General features: G+C 46.7%; 1 protein-coding gene across 2 annotated transcripts in view; it reads left to right on the forward strand.

Annotated features, from left to right (window-relative positions):
* Positions 1-4,658: 4,658 nt before the first annotated feature.
* The window catches only part of Lrmda (leucine rich melanocyte differentiation associated), a 1,010,011-nt gene continuing 997,760 nt past the window's right edge, over positions 4,659-16,909 (forward strand). For both annotated transcript variants that reach the window (XM_075949023.1, XM_075949024.1), the window contains exons 1-2: positions 4,659-4,846; positions 13,334-13,434. In XM_075949023.1, coding sequence (XP_075805138.1) covers positions 4,817-4,846; positions 13,334-13,434 — 131 coding nt within the window. In that variant the 5' untranslated portion in view covers positions 4,659-4,816. The remainder of the gene's footprint in view (positions 4,847-13,333; positions 13,435-16,909) is intronic.

Below are 16,909 nucleotides of genomic sequence, written 5' to 3' on the forward strand. Positions count from 1 at the left end.
TGTAGAAGGGGTTCCCAAGCTGGACAGTCTGATGTCACACAACATACATTTAAAAGGTATTTGTGGTTCTTGTTGAGGGATACTGGAAGTGTTTGGGAGCTTCGATCACCTTCTGTCCTCCGCCATAGGCGCACAAGCTTAGAAGAGGCAATACAAGCACCCTACTCTTTCTCGCACCCCTCCCTCTGTCCCTCAGGTCTGAAGGGGACAGATGCAGTATCAAGGAGCATCTGGTACTCACATGGCTAGGTGATTTTTTTTCTCTCAAAGCTGAGGTCTGAGTGTACAGAACTCGAGCCAGAGGCTGGAGCATGATGAATAGCGACTCCCATTTCCTTGGAAGCAAGGTGGCCAGGCTGGAGACAATGTTGGGAGCTGCGGAACTGGCTCTGTCCTGGTCTCTGCTGCTAAGGCACAATCTGAAGATTTAAGGAACCAGTTCCTGTTTGGTTGGTCCTGGCTGACCCCAACATCAACTCCCTTGACTGAAAATAAACAGGATCTTCCTTTGTGTCCCCAGGAAGGCAACGGAGGAAGAATTCCAAGGGGAAGGGCCTCTTCTGCCAAGGAACAACAACAAGGGTGAGAGTGGGAATACAATACTTCCTGCTTCCTCCAGGGTGGCGAGGAAGGTACCCTTGTGTGTGCTGACCCTTCTCTTCACAGGCCCCTTCAGAGTGCCAGAGTCATGGGCTTGGAGGTCCAGGTCATGCTTGATTTGAACTTACTGTTTTGTGGGCCTCATGAGTGTTCTTATACACTCTGGGCTATACCTTCTTAGGGGTTCAGAAAACACGACCACAGTGACAACATCTCTTATTGATACAGGATTGCAGATAATCCTGGGCAAACTGGACCATTTTGACTGAAGGCTGTGTGTTAGCTGAGGATGGCCCCAATGAGGCTGGAGATTGGAACAGAAGGAGAAGGGAAGCTGTGACTCTCATCATAGAACAGGCTGGTGAGAATCAGTAGGGGCTCCAAGTGAGAGGGGAGGCTTGCATGATTCTCCCTTTTTCTCCTAGTGCTCCAGGGGCACCGGAGGAGTTGGCTCCCCAAGCCTCAACAGGGCTTGTCTTCCTTGTCCCCTTCATAAACTCCTCCGTTCCACAGGAGAGTTTGTTAGCCTTTGCTGTGGGTTCTGAGGCAGGGTTTATCCTCTTCCCTGTGAACAGGAAGGCCACTTCATTTCTCTTTTTGTTCAGTCAGAGGGAAACAGAAGGATGTCTTCTCCTTCCCTTTCCAATATCGTTGGTCCAGTAAGATAGGACCTTTTTCTCTTGTCCCTTCATCTCTACCTCTTTTCCTCCTCCTTCTGCCCTCCCTGCCATTGTTCTTCCATTCTGTGGCTCAACCTCTGGAAGCTGATGGGGAAAAGCAGAGGTAAATCCCCTTGTTTCAGCCTGAGCCTCTGACAGCTACATCGAGGAAAACTACTAACACGATAGTTTGAATGCTTGTGTCCTAAAGTTCATATGTTGAAGCCTTACTCCTTTGAGTGTTAGGAGCTGGGGGGTCTTTGGGAAGGACGGGGTCATGAGAGTGGAGCCCTTGTGATAGGATTAGTGCCCTTAGGCCCCAGAGGGCTAGCTTGTTCCTTCCAGGGACACAGGGAAATGCAGCTGCCCGTGTACCAGCAAGAGGGAATCCACTGGCACTGGTCCCAGAATTCCCGGCCTCCATAGCTAGGAGGAATAACTATCTGGTTCTCAGTTTGCCATCTAGTTGACAGAGCTTGGCACAGCAGCTGGAATAGTCTGACAATCACTCTGATCAAGGACTTTCTGTAGTTCCTCACAGAACACACGAAAGCCTCCCTCAGATGGAACTCTTCGGGTTTGTTTTGCAATCTCCCCATGATCCTTGCACACACTGTCAGCTGGCTTTCTTGGTGGGGTCACTGAGTGGTGACAGGAGCCGCTAGGGAGGCATCCCCAGGCCAAACTAAAATCTCTTACAAGTCCAGGCAGAGGGTAGGAAATGATGGGGCTGTAAGGAAGAGATATTTCTTTGAAACACTTTTGTTATGCTTTATTATTTATTTTGTGTATAACACATATGCACCAAGGCCTCCCTCCCTCCCTCTCTCTCTCTCCCTCACTCCCTCCCTCGCTCCCTCCTTCCCTCCCTCGCTCCCTCCCTCCCTCCGTCCCTCCCTCCCCTCCTTCTCCTTCCTTCTCCCTTCTGCTTGTGTGCTAGGGATGGAACCTAGGGCCTCGCACATACCAGGCACACTCTTTACCAATACCTCCAGCACTGTAAGACCATGTTATGGCGTGGACTATTAGGAACTGAATGGGATGCTCTGGAAGATTTTGAGTTTTGAAATGATCCCCTGAGATTCTGTGGAGGAGGGAGCAGCAAGGAGACAGTGTGTGAAGGGACACAAGAGGGGTCCCTGTTTCTGCACAGGCTTCTGTGAGTCACTTTCTGCTAAGCAGGTTGAAGTGAGAGGTGGCAGGGGAGGGCAGAGTGCCGTGACTGCCAGGGCACTGAACTATTTCTTCCCTGTCAGGCAGGGAAGGCAGACTCTTGCGGACAGTGGGTGAGGGAGAATGAGCTGTCCTCAGGGCATCAGGCCTTGGGAGGTTCCCTTCCATCTTCTTTCTGGAAAGTAGCTTTCTGTTTTTGCCTGTCACTCTTGGCATTTCCAGGAACTTCCTGCCTTTTCCTAGCTCCACTTGGCGATGGCCTCTCTTCCTATGGGACATGTGTGAGAGACAGGGGCAGGCAGGCCAGCCTTCAGAGGCCAGCGCTGCCCATCACTAGGCTGCCATCCTGGGCCTGCCTACCCGGCAGTGTGTTAGGAACAGGGCAGTCTGGACAGAAGAAAACGCTTGACCACAATCATAGCTGTCAGCATCAGTCGTATAGCCTGTGGCTTCTAAGTGTTGCCAAGACACAGGGGACAATGACAACCGAGCACTGTGACCATTCTCTTGTGTGGAGCTGGCGCCCGCAGTCATCTGTAGGTCTATTGAGCTGTGGTACCTGCCCCGAGAGTGAGATTGGGACTCAGTCTTTCCTTATCTAGTTGAATGATGTTAGCATCCATCTGTGAAAAGGATAGAATGGACAAGTCCGGGGCTCGGTAAGTGATGCTTCACAGAATTAAGGAGAAGGGGCGGGGCGGTGAGACTGTCCGGCTGGTAAAGGTGCCTGCTGCTAAGCCCGATGGCCTGATTCAGTTCTCCTGGACCCATAGCACAGAAGGAGAGAACCAGCTTCTGAAAACTGCTCTCTGGCCTCTTCGTGTGTGAGTATGCATATATGTCACAATGGGTGCATGTGCACACGCATACACGTGTGCACACACACAATGTAATAATAATTTAAAAAATAAAGAAGAAGGCAAGATTCCAGGGAAGCCTTTCTGCCCTCCTGTCTCCAGCTCCTTTTCTCTCTAGAAATGAGTCACAGAAACCACAATCTCACTTCCCTAAGCCCTGTCCTAGAAGCCAAAGCCCCTCTCCCCCAGAGCAAGATTTACATCCCAGACTTCCCACTTGAAACCCTCTTTCTGAGTGGGATCTGGTCATAAAAAACGCTCGGAGGAGCCCTATGTGAGAGGGAGTTATTAGATCCTGATGCCGGAGGAGTCGTGCCTCACTCCTGGGAGGAGGGAAGGCCACACGGGATGGGATGTTGGGGCAACCTTGCTGGGCTTCTCCCTTCAATCTGTTGCACTCGACATTACACCCTAGTGTCCAACACATTTCTGTTTAGCTCTCTCCACACACACGTGCACATGCGCACGCATGCACACACCCACACCCACACACTTCTCTTTGAGACAGGGTCTTGCTGGCCTCCAACCATGCCTTTTGCTATAGGAGGGTCAGCCTCCACCCTTATGGATGCATAAGGACTGGTATCCTGAGGGTGGAGGTGGGAAGGCAAGAGAAGGCAGGGAGAAGGTTCCAGAGGAAATCAGGAGTGTAGGAGCTACCTGTCCTGTGCTGGATTACCTGGTCAGGGGATGGCAGTGGCCACTTCTGGAGAAGAAGGGTGGGGTGGGAGGTGGGCAGGTGCTGAGGGCAGCCACATATCGAGTTAATAGCTTTGGTTCTCAATTGTCTTTTCCCTTGGAGGAGGAGAATAAGAGGATTCTGAAATTTAAAGACATTATCAGTTTCCCTTCCCCTAACTGTCATTATTGTTCATCACTGTCAAAGGCTTAGAGGGGGGGCAGCACACGGTGAGAGCATGTGGTAAGAGTATCGGTTGTTTGGGTTGTTTGACCGGCTGGCACAATTCAACTTTCCTTCACTTTCCCTCTTACAAATAGCAACTCCATCCCACCAGGAGCCCCTTTCCCCAACCACCTTCCAGGCTAAAACTGTGGAGGGAACTTTGGGTGAAGAGGCCCCTCCTTCCAGCAATGGAGGGCAGTTACGTAACCGAGATTGTGAAACTCTGGGAAGGCCCAGTTCTGAGCCAGGAACTAAGCACGCCCATGATGGAGACCTCCTTCATTCCGAAGACTGAGTCTGATGAAAGCAACAAAGTTCCGGGCTTTGGGTTTTAGAGGGGGCACTTCTTGGGGGCGCAGGGACCCAGGGAGGAACCGGGATGGAACCGGGCAGAGGAGCGGAGTAGTCGTGAGGGGTCCCCACGTTAGGTGCAGGCAGCGCGAGCTGCCTGGCGGCCGAGGTTTAAGTGCACCCGGTCTAGTTAAGCAAGCGGTTGCAGCGCAACTGCGCGCAGTTCTCGGTGGCGGCCTGCGCCTGGGGCTTCCGCCGGTCAGCTGACCGCCCAGTGCGGAACTGCACCGCCCACTTTGCTCAGTGCAGCCCGCCGCAGGGTCCCAGCCACCATGGCTGGGATAGTGGTCAGTGGAACTCAAGTAAGTTGGTCCGAGCGAGCCCCATTAGTCCTGGGGCCCAACTGGGGATGGGAGGGACAGCGAGGCCCCGGGTCTCCAAGGCTTAACATGAGCGCCGTCTTCCTCGGATAGCCGCATGTGCAGGTGATGTGTGCCAAGTGCCCACACTTGCTCTAGGTTGAAGAGTTCAGACCCTTCTTTTGATCATGGCACATTTCCTGGACGTGTGGTGAGCAGCCCAGACCCCTGCCTTCCTCTGTCCCTGGAGCCACACTGATCAACGCTTAGGGACTAACTTCGCCTTGAGACCCTGTCCTGGTAACTCATATTTTTCAGGACCCACCAAAAGTGTTTCAGTTTCTTTTTTCACGGTCTTGGTTTTAAAAGAATTTTTGGTGTGCAAGAAAATGTTTTAATAGGCAACCATTTAGCTGTTGATAAAGTACAGGGCAACTGTACTGTAAAACAAATGGACTTACATTTCCATCGAGGAAGGGGGCCAAGGCAGCAAAGTGCACAGGGTCACTAGAGCCACAATGTGTCCTCTGGCTGGGTGCTGGTGGGCATCTCTGCTACCAGAGTGATCTTTTCCACAGCTGGTGGAGGCTCGGGGTCTTCTACATTTTTCACTTGGTCTCTGGTTTCTTGAAGAGGTATCACTAGGGCATGGTAGTGACATCTTGCCCTACCCGCTTTCAGCCCCATAGTAAGGCCTGCAGTGTTTGGAGAGAACTCCATCAGCCTGAGCAGGGGCCTTTTATCTGCTGAAAAATGAAGGTTTTTCTTTTGCATCCCCTCTCCCTCTCGTGAAGCCAGTGGTCTCACTTTGCCAAGTTCTTCTCCACCCTTGTGAAATAGTGGTGAGCTTTGAAAGTTCTCCCTTTAGTCTTGTGGTATGAGGGACTAGGGAATTGTCCTTTCTTAGATGCCTAGGGGTTTTACAAATCGGAAACCCGAAGAACGACAGCCGTGGGCATCCCCCAAAGAAAACTCTTTCCTTTTTCAGGAGTCTGGTACCATCCTCATTTATTGAGTGGCTACTGTGGGCCAGGCACCCTTCAGGTGATGGAAGAGAGCTGAGGTAGCAGCTCTCTGCTGCTCTGTTGAGAGCTTTGTCTCCTAGTACTGCTGGCTCTGTCTGGAGCCTCAGACAGGCACAAGTCCAGAGCTGAGGAGTGAGCCTGGGAAACTGCTGTCAGCCTCTGCTAAGTGGCTAAAAAGGAGGATCTGAGCCAGGGAAAGGGGGCTTCTGGGAGTGAGTTTGACTTCCTAGAAAGAGGTGTGTGTGTGTGTGTGTGTGTGTGTGTGTGTGTATGTGTATGGGGACCTGCCCCTGTGTGTATTTGCCTAAGAAGCAGGGTCCCTTCATGCATTTGATGATCTCTGCATTTCCAATCCCAGCATTCTCTTTGTATAGTTTCTTCCAAGTTCCTGGAGAACTTAACAGTGAGGTCGAAACTTCCCCAGACTTCCTTTTTCTTATCTTGTCCTTCTCAAGACTTGGCGTTTCCTGTGCCCCTAACGGAGCCTGCTGCCCAGGGCTCAGGGGCATCTGCTGACTTGTGGGTGAGACGTTTTGGGCCGTGTCCAATATTTCAAGATAAAGTACTGGGAGGAGCTAGGAAGCCACAGGGGTATCTGGCGTGTTACTGTCTCCTTTCATACAGCATTTAGATAGTGAATGTGAGTGCCTGACTCTGGGGTTAGAGTATTTGCTACCATCAGCTCCACACAATTTATAACAGCACCTACTGTGAGATATAGCACCTTGAATGTTTATGATTCTGACAGAAAGTTCCTTCTTAAAAACCACCTATTCAACAGGGTGCAGTGTAATATTTCAATACATGCATCTAGTATATAATAATCAGAAGAATGGAATTGTTCTATCTATTATAGTAAATGCATATCATTTAGTTGCTTATGCTAGGGGCTTGCAGTCCCTTCTGCTGGTTGTTTTGAAACATACAAAGCATAATAGATTGCTATTGTGTGTTATAGAACATCTGCAGGTACACTCATTGTTACTGTGTGTTATAGAACATCAGCAGATACACTCATCGCTACTGTGTGCTATAGGACATCAGCAGATACACCCGTCGCTACTGTGTGCTATAGGACATCAGCAGATACACCATTGCTACTGTGTGGTATAGGACATCAGCAGGTACAGTCATCGCTACTGTGTGCTATAGGACATCAGCAGATACACCATTGCTACTGTGTGCTATAGGACATCAGCAGATACACCATTGCTACTGTGTGCTATAGGACATCAGCAGATACACTCATTGGGACATCAGCAGATACACCCATTGGGACATCAGCAGATATGCCTTGTAGCATTTGTGCCTCTTGCCAATTAACACTCTAGTAAACCTATCTACCCTGTTATCAGGTAGATCTTTTAATTAATTAATTTATATTATTTTGGTGCTGGGATTCTAACCCAACGCTTCTGCTTACGAGGCAAGCATGTTACCATGAAGCTACATTTCCAGCCCTAGATTTTTCTTTAAAAATATTTGTTTTTACTTGCATGAATTTGTGTGTCTGTGAGTAGTATGTGGGGGTGCCCAAGAAAGGCAGGAGAGTGCGTCATGTATTGTGTTGGTTAGATTTTTGTCAGCTTGACAAAAGCTAGAGTCATGCCTCCCTTGAGTTCTCGCTTTGCCTTTCATCAGTGGACTCTGATCTGGAATATACAATCCAAACAAACCCTTCTCATCGAATTGCTTTTGTTTAGTGGTCTTTAGCGCAGCAATAGAAAGCAGACTAAGACAGATTTCCTGGAGCTGGAGTTCCAGGTAGTTGTGAGCTGCCAGACATGGGTGCTGGGAACAGAACTTGGGTCTTTTGGAAGAGCAGCAAGTACTCTTAACTGTTGAGCCATTTCTCTAGATCTATCAAGATCCCTCTTAAAGGGGAAAAACTTTATATATGATTGGATGTAACCTTTCCAGTGTTTAGAGAATATACATCCTAAATAAAGGGATGGTTTAAGTGCAAGGGAAAATTCCAGTAAACATGAAAACGATTTAGAGAGATGCTGGTGACATTTGTCTGATGCCATATTGCTGCTTCTGGGGCCAGTGGCTGACATGCAAGTAGGAGGGTTGGTACTGTCCCATCATTTTTTTCTGTAAAGTCTTTTTAGTCATCATGGGCCTGACCTTATTTGGCTTTTCTTGGTGTGAATGCTTCATTTATATTCAACATTACATCTTCCTTTTAGTGTGTAGCATGAATACAGTTACAGACATAAATGTAAACTTGAAATTTGGGCACTGAAATCTTTGGCCCAAGAGACAATGAGAATAACCAATCCTTTCCATGGGGATATTGGTCTGAAACAACAGATATTGATCGGGTGACCTCTCCGCAACAGAGATGGCATCTTTCATATGTTATTTTGCTCCTACCATACAGTACAAAGGCAATGATGCTGCCTGATCCCAAAGACCATTTTGTGAGGATGCAGAAGATGTTGGGCACATGGCTGGCATTTATTAAATGTTATTGTGCTATCGTAACTACTTTTGATGGTAGTTGGTGACAGTATTTGATAAATTTAATAAAGAGAAAGCAGGGCTGGGGATCACTCAGCTAGTAGAGCGCCTGCCTGCTTACCATGCACAAGGCTCTAGGTTTGGTCCCCAGCATAAACTAGGCAGGAGGAACAGAAGCCAAAGGTCATCCTCGGCTACATAGTGAACTCCAAGCCAGTCTGGGCTACATGCAGCTCTCTAAATGAAGAAAACAAAAGGGGGAACAGGCCCCAGGACATTGTGACTTATCCAAGGAAGCAGCTGGTAGATAGCTATGCTGGTGCTCACAAATGAACCCAGAGCTATGTTCCCTGTGATTGCAAACCCGGTAATAGATGGGGGCCCTAGGTAATCTGATGACTGACAAACTTAACACATTAGAAAGGGCCCAGAAGCAACTGTCCTGATGGTAAGCAGACATTTGCGGTCACTTGTACTTCAGCTGCCTTTACAGCTCTGCTCACAGGAACTAAGTATGTGTCTGGGCTGGGCATCTACTCACCCATCCTCACATCTTTCTCCGCTTTCTCTCTGGAGGCCTCTTTGCCTAGATTTTTTCCCCTCTCTTCTCTGCTCTCCTCTACTGTCCTCTCTTCTTCTCTCCCTCCCCCTTCCTTCTCTTTCCCCGTCCTTTCACGTTGCCTTTCCCTTTCCCATTCTCCGTCTCTTCCCTTTCCCTTTCTGAGACAGGAACTCATGTGACCCAGGCTAGCCTCAAATTTACTGTGTAGCTGAGGACAATCTTGAACTTCCAGTATCTTGCGTCTACCTGCCACTTGCTGGGATTACAGGCATGCACCGCGGTGCCCACTTTATGCATGCCAGGAATTGGACCCATGCATACCAGGCAAGCACCCTGTTGATTGAGCCACATCCCTGATCCTAACTTGGTAAATTTTTGTTTGCCTGGCAATGATGTTCCTAAAATATAGAATGTAGGAATGTTAAAAGTGCAACATTTTGTCCTTAAACTTAGCCTAAACAGAATAATGGGTCAGATACAAGGACTTCTGGTCCATCTGTGACCACATCTCTTGTCTTCATGCTGAAGAAGCCATTGCAGTTAGAAGCTGCTGCTGTTCCAAAGCTTCTCCCACCAGAAGCACATCCTAACCAACTTTCTCTTCTAGTTAGTGGTTCCTCTGCTCTTCAGTGACTGCCTCTGCTTTGAAGGCTTTCCCAACTGGTGTGATCCCTTCAGCCTGGCCAGCCTAACCAACATGTCCAAAAACTGCTGGCTTATAATAGAGTGGTCCTATGTGGCTTGCCAGAATGACTCGTGCTAATCTTGGAGCTTAGGAGGTCTTCATCTCTGGAGAGTGAGAACAAACTGTAGTTGAAGTTTCCTGGTGTCTGAAGGGGTCTTCCATTAAAAGCACCTCCTGACAGAAGACTGGTTTAGAAGCCATCAGCGGCTATTGATCAGAAGCACCCGTACCTGTGTGGGCATGTAAGCACTCTGTGGTTCCCAAGTTGGGAAGTCTTTATTCGTGAGTCAGAACTTACTCATGATCCATTCTTAAGTATCTGTGTTATGTTAAGAGGGCTGTGGAGTTCTTCCCTATGTGAGAGTTAGAACTTAATAAGCTGGGTCCCCACTAGATCTAATCCTTGCCTAGGCTATGAGGACATGGCTCAGTATCCAGATTTAAGGCTAAACTTCCCTGTTTTATATGTCACGGAAATCTTATGTATTGATGTACAAAACGGTGGTGGTACATGCTGGGTTTTCTCATGGACCTGGAGGGTTAATATGAATTTACAGAACAAGTTACAGATTGAGACTAAACCCCTATATTAATTGGGACCTTATAGTCCCAATCTTTTCTTGGTGTATGATTTCCATCTCAACTTCGAAACAGAACTTACTTTATTGCTTTAAATGATGCAAAAAGAATGGATCTAATATAGAAAGAGGACATCTAGCTATATTGAAGTGAGATCCCATTATTATTATTATTATTATACTTTAATATCATATGTGGTATTCATCATATCAATATCTTCCTGAGTCAAAATTATTTTATTGAGCCATTAAGATGATTCAGTGTGGGTAAAAGCAGTTGCCATTAAGCCTGATTTTCATCCTGGGGATCTACATGGTGGAAGGAGAGAACTTCAAGTTGTCTTTTATATAGCATGGATGTGCCATGGCACACATGTGAATAAACACACATATTCATAAACACACACACACACACATGAGAGAGAGAGAATATATGTTATACATTATTTTATTGTGGTCATCTTTTAGTGGTGTACAAAACATGGCTATGCTACTCAGACTGGCTTTGAACATACTAAGTTGCCCAGGCAACTGCTTTGCCTCCCAAGTGCTGGGACCACAGGTGTGTGATGTCACCACCCATCATTATTAGCTGCTTTTTCTATCCTTTCCTCTCTCACTTTCTTGCTGGATAAAGTTACTGAAATACAGTGAATGGGAAGATAGAAAACATGAGACATTGTGCTGCCAATAGTTTGTCTCCTTGTAAGAGAAGAGGTGATCGGTGCCTTGAAAAAAGACATGGCTTTGTAGTTCTGAGATCTGTCATTCATAAGGCTCCATCAGTCCAGGATGTCTGATGACCACCATGTTTTCTTCCCTACTGAGAACCGTAGTGCACTGGAGTACTGTCAGCCATCCAAGACATCATTGTCTGTCTGTACAGAAGGTAGGTTTGTGGGAATCCAGGATCAGTCTTATAGCTACTTAAAGGGCCAGAGTTTCTATCTGGTGTTTGAAGGTAGTATAGTTCAGTAGTGTTTCATACCTGTGTACCTCTTGGTCACCTATGATGCATGCTTTTCTGCCTGCAGTCCTAAAAATGGACTCCCCAAACTGAGTGGTTAGAGTAGAGGGAAGTGCCCTGAAAGTCTTCTCAGGAGTTCTAGGATCGAATTTCAGTTAGGCCTTTTAATATTTGAAAATACATATGATATGCTTGAATGATTATATAAATAAGATAAACATAAAAAGAATGCTGAAGGAGGCAAAAGACTTACAAAAGCTTTCTGGCTAGAGGGTGCCGTGTACACTGCTGAGGAAAATGCTATCAATGCAGCCTCACATGCTGTGAGTGCGATGATGACCAGAATGGCAAGATATGGCCATAGTTGTGTTCAGGGTGGCATGGACGCCATGGGGTTAACCCATCAATCACGGGACTTAAGGCCTGTTCCACGGGAGGAAACTCATGCTTGGTACTGTGAATCTGGCCAAGAGTGCATGGTTGGTGAGCACCTTCGGGATGAACTGACAACTGCTATTCTGCTAAGTGAACATATTATCAAACGACTCTCTGAATTCATATCGCTGTACCCATAGGTTAGTGCAGCTCTCAGATGTCAGAGAAGTTTCTTTCTGTAGTTGAAGGAGGTTAGTGAAGCTCCCAACTGTTCAAAGTGCAGAGAGTAGGTGTCATTGGAAGGCTAAAATCGGACATCTACATCCCTCTTCCTTCTTCCCCTCCCCCACCATCAGGGACTATCAGGAAGTGGGAGTAGGAAGACTGTAAGAGCTAAAGACGGGAGGGCTGGCGTGAAATAGTGTTCTCTGGACAGGACGGGACTATCATACTCACAGATGGTCAGCAGGTGTGGTCACCGTCACAAGACCTGGACAAGACCAAGTCCTCCAGCATTCCATCATGGGGGCAAAGCTCAGGAGTCGGCATCCTTAACTGAGGAACTGTGGACAGTTGATGACATTCGGGGGGAGGAAGAGTCAGTTTTCTTTAAGATGTGGCCCCTGGCAGGGCAACCGTGCTCTAGTGTGTGTTCCACACCGAGGAGTGTATGGTCAACATAAATCAAAGTCAGAGGTGGGAGCTTGGTGTTGTGTCTGGGAGGAGTTGGGGTGAATGTGATCAAAATATAATTTATGAAATTCTCAAAAGATCAATAAAAATTTAAAGAGAAGAAAAAAGGGAGGTGAGGAGAGCAATTGGTAGTAAAGAATGCTTGCTGCTCTTGCAGAAGATTGGGATCCAGTTCCTAGCACCCCTATGGAGGCTGGTGGCCATCTATAACTCCAGTTAGAGGGCACTGATACACTCTTCTGGTCTCTGTGGGCACTAGGCATGTATGTGGTACACATATATACATGTAGGCAAAACACTCATACACATTAAACCAACAAACATCTTCCTGATGGAAGAGCCTCAAACTCTGGCTACATGCCCTTCTTTGCCTTGCCACCAGTTTGATTGGGAGTGTGGTGGGCATTTTACACACAGTGGTAATAGGATGACATTGATGGTCTGGGGAGATTTCCTTGCCCAGCCTTGATTTCTTTTTAGCACCTTGAGGGGGTTCAAGGGTACAGGGGTCCAACTTGTGGTGTGAGGGCTGCATGTTCCCACTGATAGCTGTGAATGCAAGCCAACACAAAATCATGACCTTACTTTTAGTGTGTTTCTGATTCTTTTTTAAAAAATAACTTGATTGTATAGTTGAGCATGAGCTTTTTAGATTAGATTTTGTGGCAGTCTCAGAAGGTGGGAGGCTTTACCTTGTGACTTCAGGGGCTGCTTCTGAAGTGGGAGAAAAGGTTGAGGCATGCAACCTCATGCTGGTAAAGCATCAGTTCTGTTTTCTGTGAGGACGAGTGTATTATGGGGTGGATGGGAGAGCGAAAAGGGCCAGACGGGCAGCTGTCACTAGGTCAGGGCAGATGGCTTCTCTCCACATACTCTGGCCTTGGGCTTCCTTTGGGCGCCTGCATCTTAGCCAATTTTAATCTAATTTCTGTTTTGCCACAATATGTCTTCATCAAACTAACTGTGCCATGAAAGGGGAGTTGTTGGGAGTTGTTTTTAAAAGCTTGGGGGAATAGGCGCAGATTAGCCTTTTTGTTTTGAAGAGCCAGCCTTTAAAGCTGCGGAAGCAACCATGGGGTCAGTGGCTCTGAGCTGTGAGCAGCTGGGTAATTTCCATTTCTGTTCTATTTACTCTCCAGGTGTCTTACATAGGCCAGGACTGCAGAGAAATCCCAGAGCAGCTCAGCAGGGACTATGGACATTTTGCAAAGAGGCTTGATCTGAGCTTCAACCTGTTGAGGTATGTAACCTTGGAGAGATGCAGGCCAGGCCTGTGCAGGGTCTCAAGAACCATGCAGCCACGTGCTAAAGTCTGGTGCTGCTTTAGATGACTTGTGGCTAGTCTTCTAGCAAGCTCAGCCTAAGGAGCTGGCATTTCGGAGCGTGGTTCACCTCATGACTGTGGGACCTCTTCCTCTGTTTACTTTGTCCCTTTCCTTTCCTGTGGAAGCTTATGGAGAAGGAACGAGATGGTCATGAGTGTTTTAGGAGGGTTTAGCTTTGCTTTTTAAGAATGACCGCCTCTCCCAGAATGCATCACAGATAGGGTACATGTGTGTATTTCACCTTTGCTATTGATGTGGAGTGCTTGGGAGGGGAAGGGATTTCTAGCAAGTCTTTGAGTCTTGGCCAGAGGTAGGTGTGATCCATATGGCAGTCCAGTGGAGGACAGCAGGAAGGCATTTCCTTCCTTCCCATGAGTTACTATGCTGGTGCGCGGGCTTAGCGGATGAAAGTTGGTGACACTTGGACAGCAGGATTTGGTGGGACGGGTGGACAGGGGTCAGGAAGGCAGCTTTTGCTCCTGAGCTGGCTGCATTTAGGCTGTCCTCTAAGTGATATTCTTCTCATTCTGCCCTCTGCGTAGGATCTGACCACCATTCTAAGGCCTAGTTATGTTCCTGCTCTTAGGCCTGAGAAGCTTTGTGTCTTCCACACTCTGAGTGGGGATAAAGAATCTGGGGGAACATTCAGGGAACGGGCACTCAGGGAACTTCCTCTCAGCAGGTAGAGGAGAATGGCAGTTTCAGGTAAACCAGCATCAACTGGAGGGTGCCTAGGAGCCAGCACGGTTTACATTGAGCTGCATGGTACGAAAGGAGTGTCTTTGGGGTGATGGGGGAGAATGCACCCCGTGTATGCAATCTCTGCCTCCCAAGGGTTCTTAGCCATGGGGCAGATGTGGAAACCTAAACATTGCAATGTCAGTACAAAAGGTAGTTAGCATAGTTGCTGCCTCTAGAGAAATCCAGGGTGCCTTGTGGTGCTAGTGTCAGAGGGAGGACGCCTTTCTTAGCTCCTGCCTGGGCTCAGGCAAGAGGTCATGTCCTTCCATGGTGTCCTGAGTTCACACCTTTCTTAGCTCCTGCCTAGAGAATATCAAGTACATAACCCAGCAATATTAACCCTACTCACCACATGGTAGGGTGGCCAATGATTAAATCTGGAGTTTGTTTTGGATGTTTTTCCTTCTGTTTGTGTTATGAACGAAGGCTCTAGCTTTATTTATTCACTAGTACTCACTCATGTCTTATTACTGAATCATTTTACTCTTTGATTAACATCTCCCAAATTCCCTGCTCTCAGCCTGGCAACCACCATTCTATTCTTTGCTTCCATGAGTTAGACTTCTCAGATTCCATGTGTGAGATGTATCTGTCTCTTTCTGTGTCCGTCTTATTTTTACTTAGCACAATGTCCTTCAGATCCACTCACAATGTAGTAAATGTTCTTATTTTTAAAGGTGAGTAATATTCTATGGAGTTTATATTAGCATCACATTTTAAATCCCACTCAACTGTCAGTGGACAACTGGTTTGTTCTGTATCTTGGTTGTTTTGAGTAGTTTAGTAAGCATGGGAATAATCTCTTAGTGATCCCAGGCTTACTCACCTTGACAACTAAGATTAACCGTGACAATTAGTGATGGTAAAATTTATTTATTTATTTATCTGTATGTCTTCTTTTGAGAAATTTTTATTTAAATCTGTTGCTTATTTATATAATGTTATTACTGTTATTATTATTATTTATTATATTGCTATTGAGTTGAGTTCCTTATATATTTTGGATACAAATCTCATACTATATTTATGGTGTCATGCTTTGGATAAGGGTCCAATCCCCAGCCTTGGGGACTCTATTTCTTGGGGACACTGCCTCTTTGGAGGCAGTGGAACATTTGGGAGGTAGGACCTAATGAGAGGTTGTAGTTGGTATTTTATACTTTTACTCTTTGGCCCTTTGTTTTTTGTGGGGGTCGCCATCTAACTCCCAAATAAATAACACACAGAGTCTTATTCTTATCTATGAAAACCTGGCCTTACCTTGACTTGTTTCTAGCCAGCTTTTCTTAACTTAAATTATCCCATTTATCTTTTGCCTCTGGGCTTAAATCTTTCTCTATTTCGGGCTACCTTTCTTCTTTCTCTGTGACTTGCTGTGTAGCTGGGTGGCTGGGTAGCTGGGTGGCTGGGTGCCTGGGTGGCTGGGTGGCTGGCACCTAGAGTCTTTCTCTCCTCCTCTTGCTCTCTCCCCCATCTTTCTTCCCAGATCTCTCTTGTTTATTTTCTCTGCCTGACAATGTTGCCTATTCTTTCTTTTGCCTTGCTATTGACCGTTCAGCTCTTTATTAGACCAATTGGATGTTTTAGACAAAGTAACACCATTTCAGAGTTAAACAAATGCAACTTAAAAGAATGCAACACATCTTTGTGTCATTAAAACTAATGTTCCATAGCATAAACAAGTGTAAGGCATCTTAAAATAATATTCCACAACAGGCGGTCTTAGGCTACTGGGGATATGAACAGATTTCCTCTGCTATACACTTCTGCCATGAGGTTACTTTGCCATATGTCCCAAAGCAGGAGGACTAGGTTGCTGTGGACCAGAACACCTGAAGCAGGAGGACTAGGTGGCTATGGACCACACCCTCCAAGGCTTTGAGTTAGAAGAGACCTGTCCTTTTAAGCTGATTGTCTCAGCAGTTTGTTATACTTCTGCAAAGATGGCTGGTAAACCTGGCATATAAATACAAAATCATGGCATACAAATTTTGCAGAAGTTATCTTACCTTATGATGACTGTTGCAAACTTTGATGGAACCTCATTTGTCTGGTTTTGCCATTGGTGGTGTACCTTAAAAAAAATATCATTGCCCAAATTAGCTCTTTTTGGCCAATGAGATGGCTCAACAGGTAGTCTTTGACCACCAGAACTGATGTCCTGAGTTAGTGGAAGGAGAGAACTGATTCCTGCAAGTTGCTCTCTGACCTCTACACATGCGTTATAACACACGTGGAACTCCCCCTCAAAGAAGCACTTGTACTCTGCTATTCCCCTAGAAATGTTAGAGAAGCTACACCTTTGAAGATTCACTAGCGTGGCTGCCCAAAGAAGACTTGAACGAGGACGACATCAATAGATAGGCTAACATGGAATGGGAAAGCCCGGGAGGCCTCAACTCTAGATGAAGAACTATAGGCAGCGGAGGAATGCAGAGAGTGGGAGAAACAGTCTTCCTCAGGGAAGAGCACTCTGACTGTTATCCAGTCAAATGACCAGCCCTGAAAACACACATACGAGTAACAGTATATAGCCCGAACAGCTTGTATTTGCTATTTAGGAGTAGTCACGTATATACGCATTGGTATATGTCACAGAAAAGAGGCCTTGAATTTGAGAGAGAGCAAAGGAAGGTAAATGGACTTGGA

Source organism: Microtus pennsylvanicus, chromosome 15 (genome assembly GCF_037038515.1).
Source record: "Microtus pennsylvanicus isolate mMicPen1 chromosome 15, mMicPen1.hap1, whole genome shotgun sequence".
Taxonomy (NCBI): Eukaryota; Metazoa; Chordata; class Mammalia; order Rodentia; family Cricetidae; genus Microtus; species Microtus pennsylvanicus.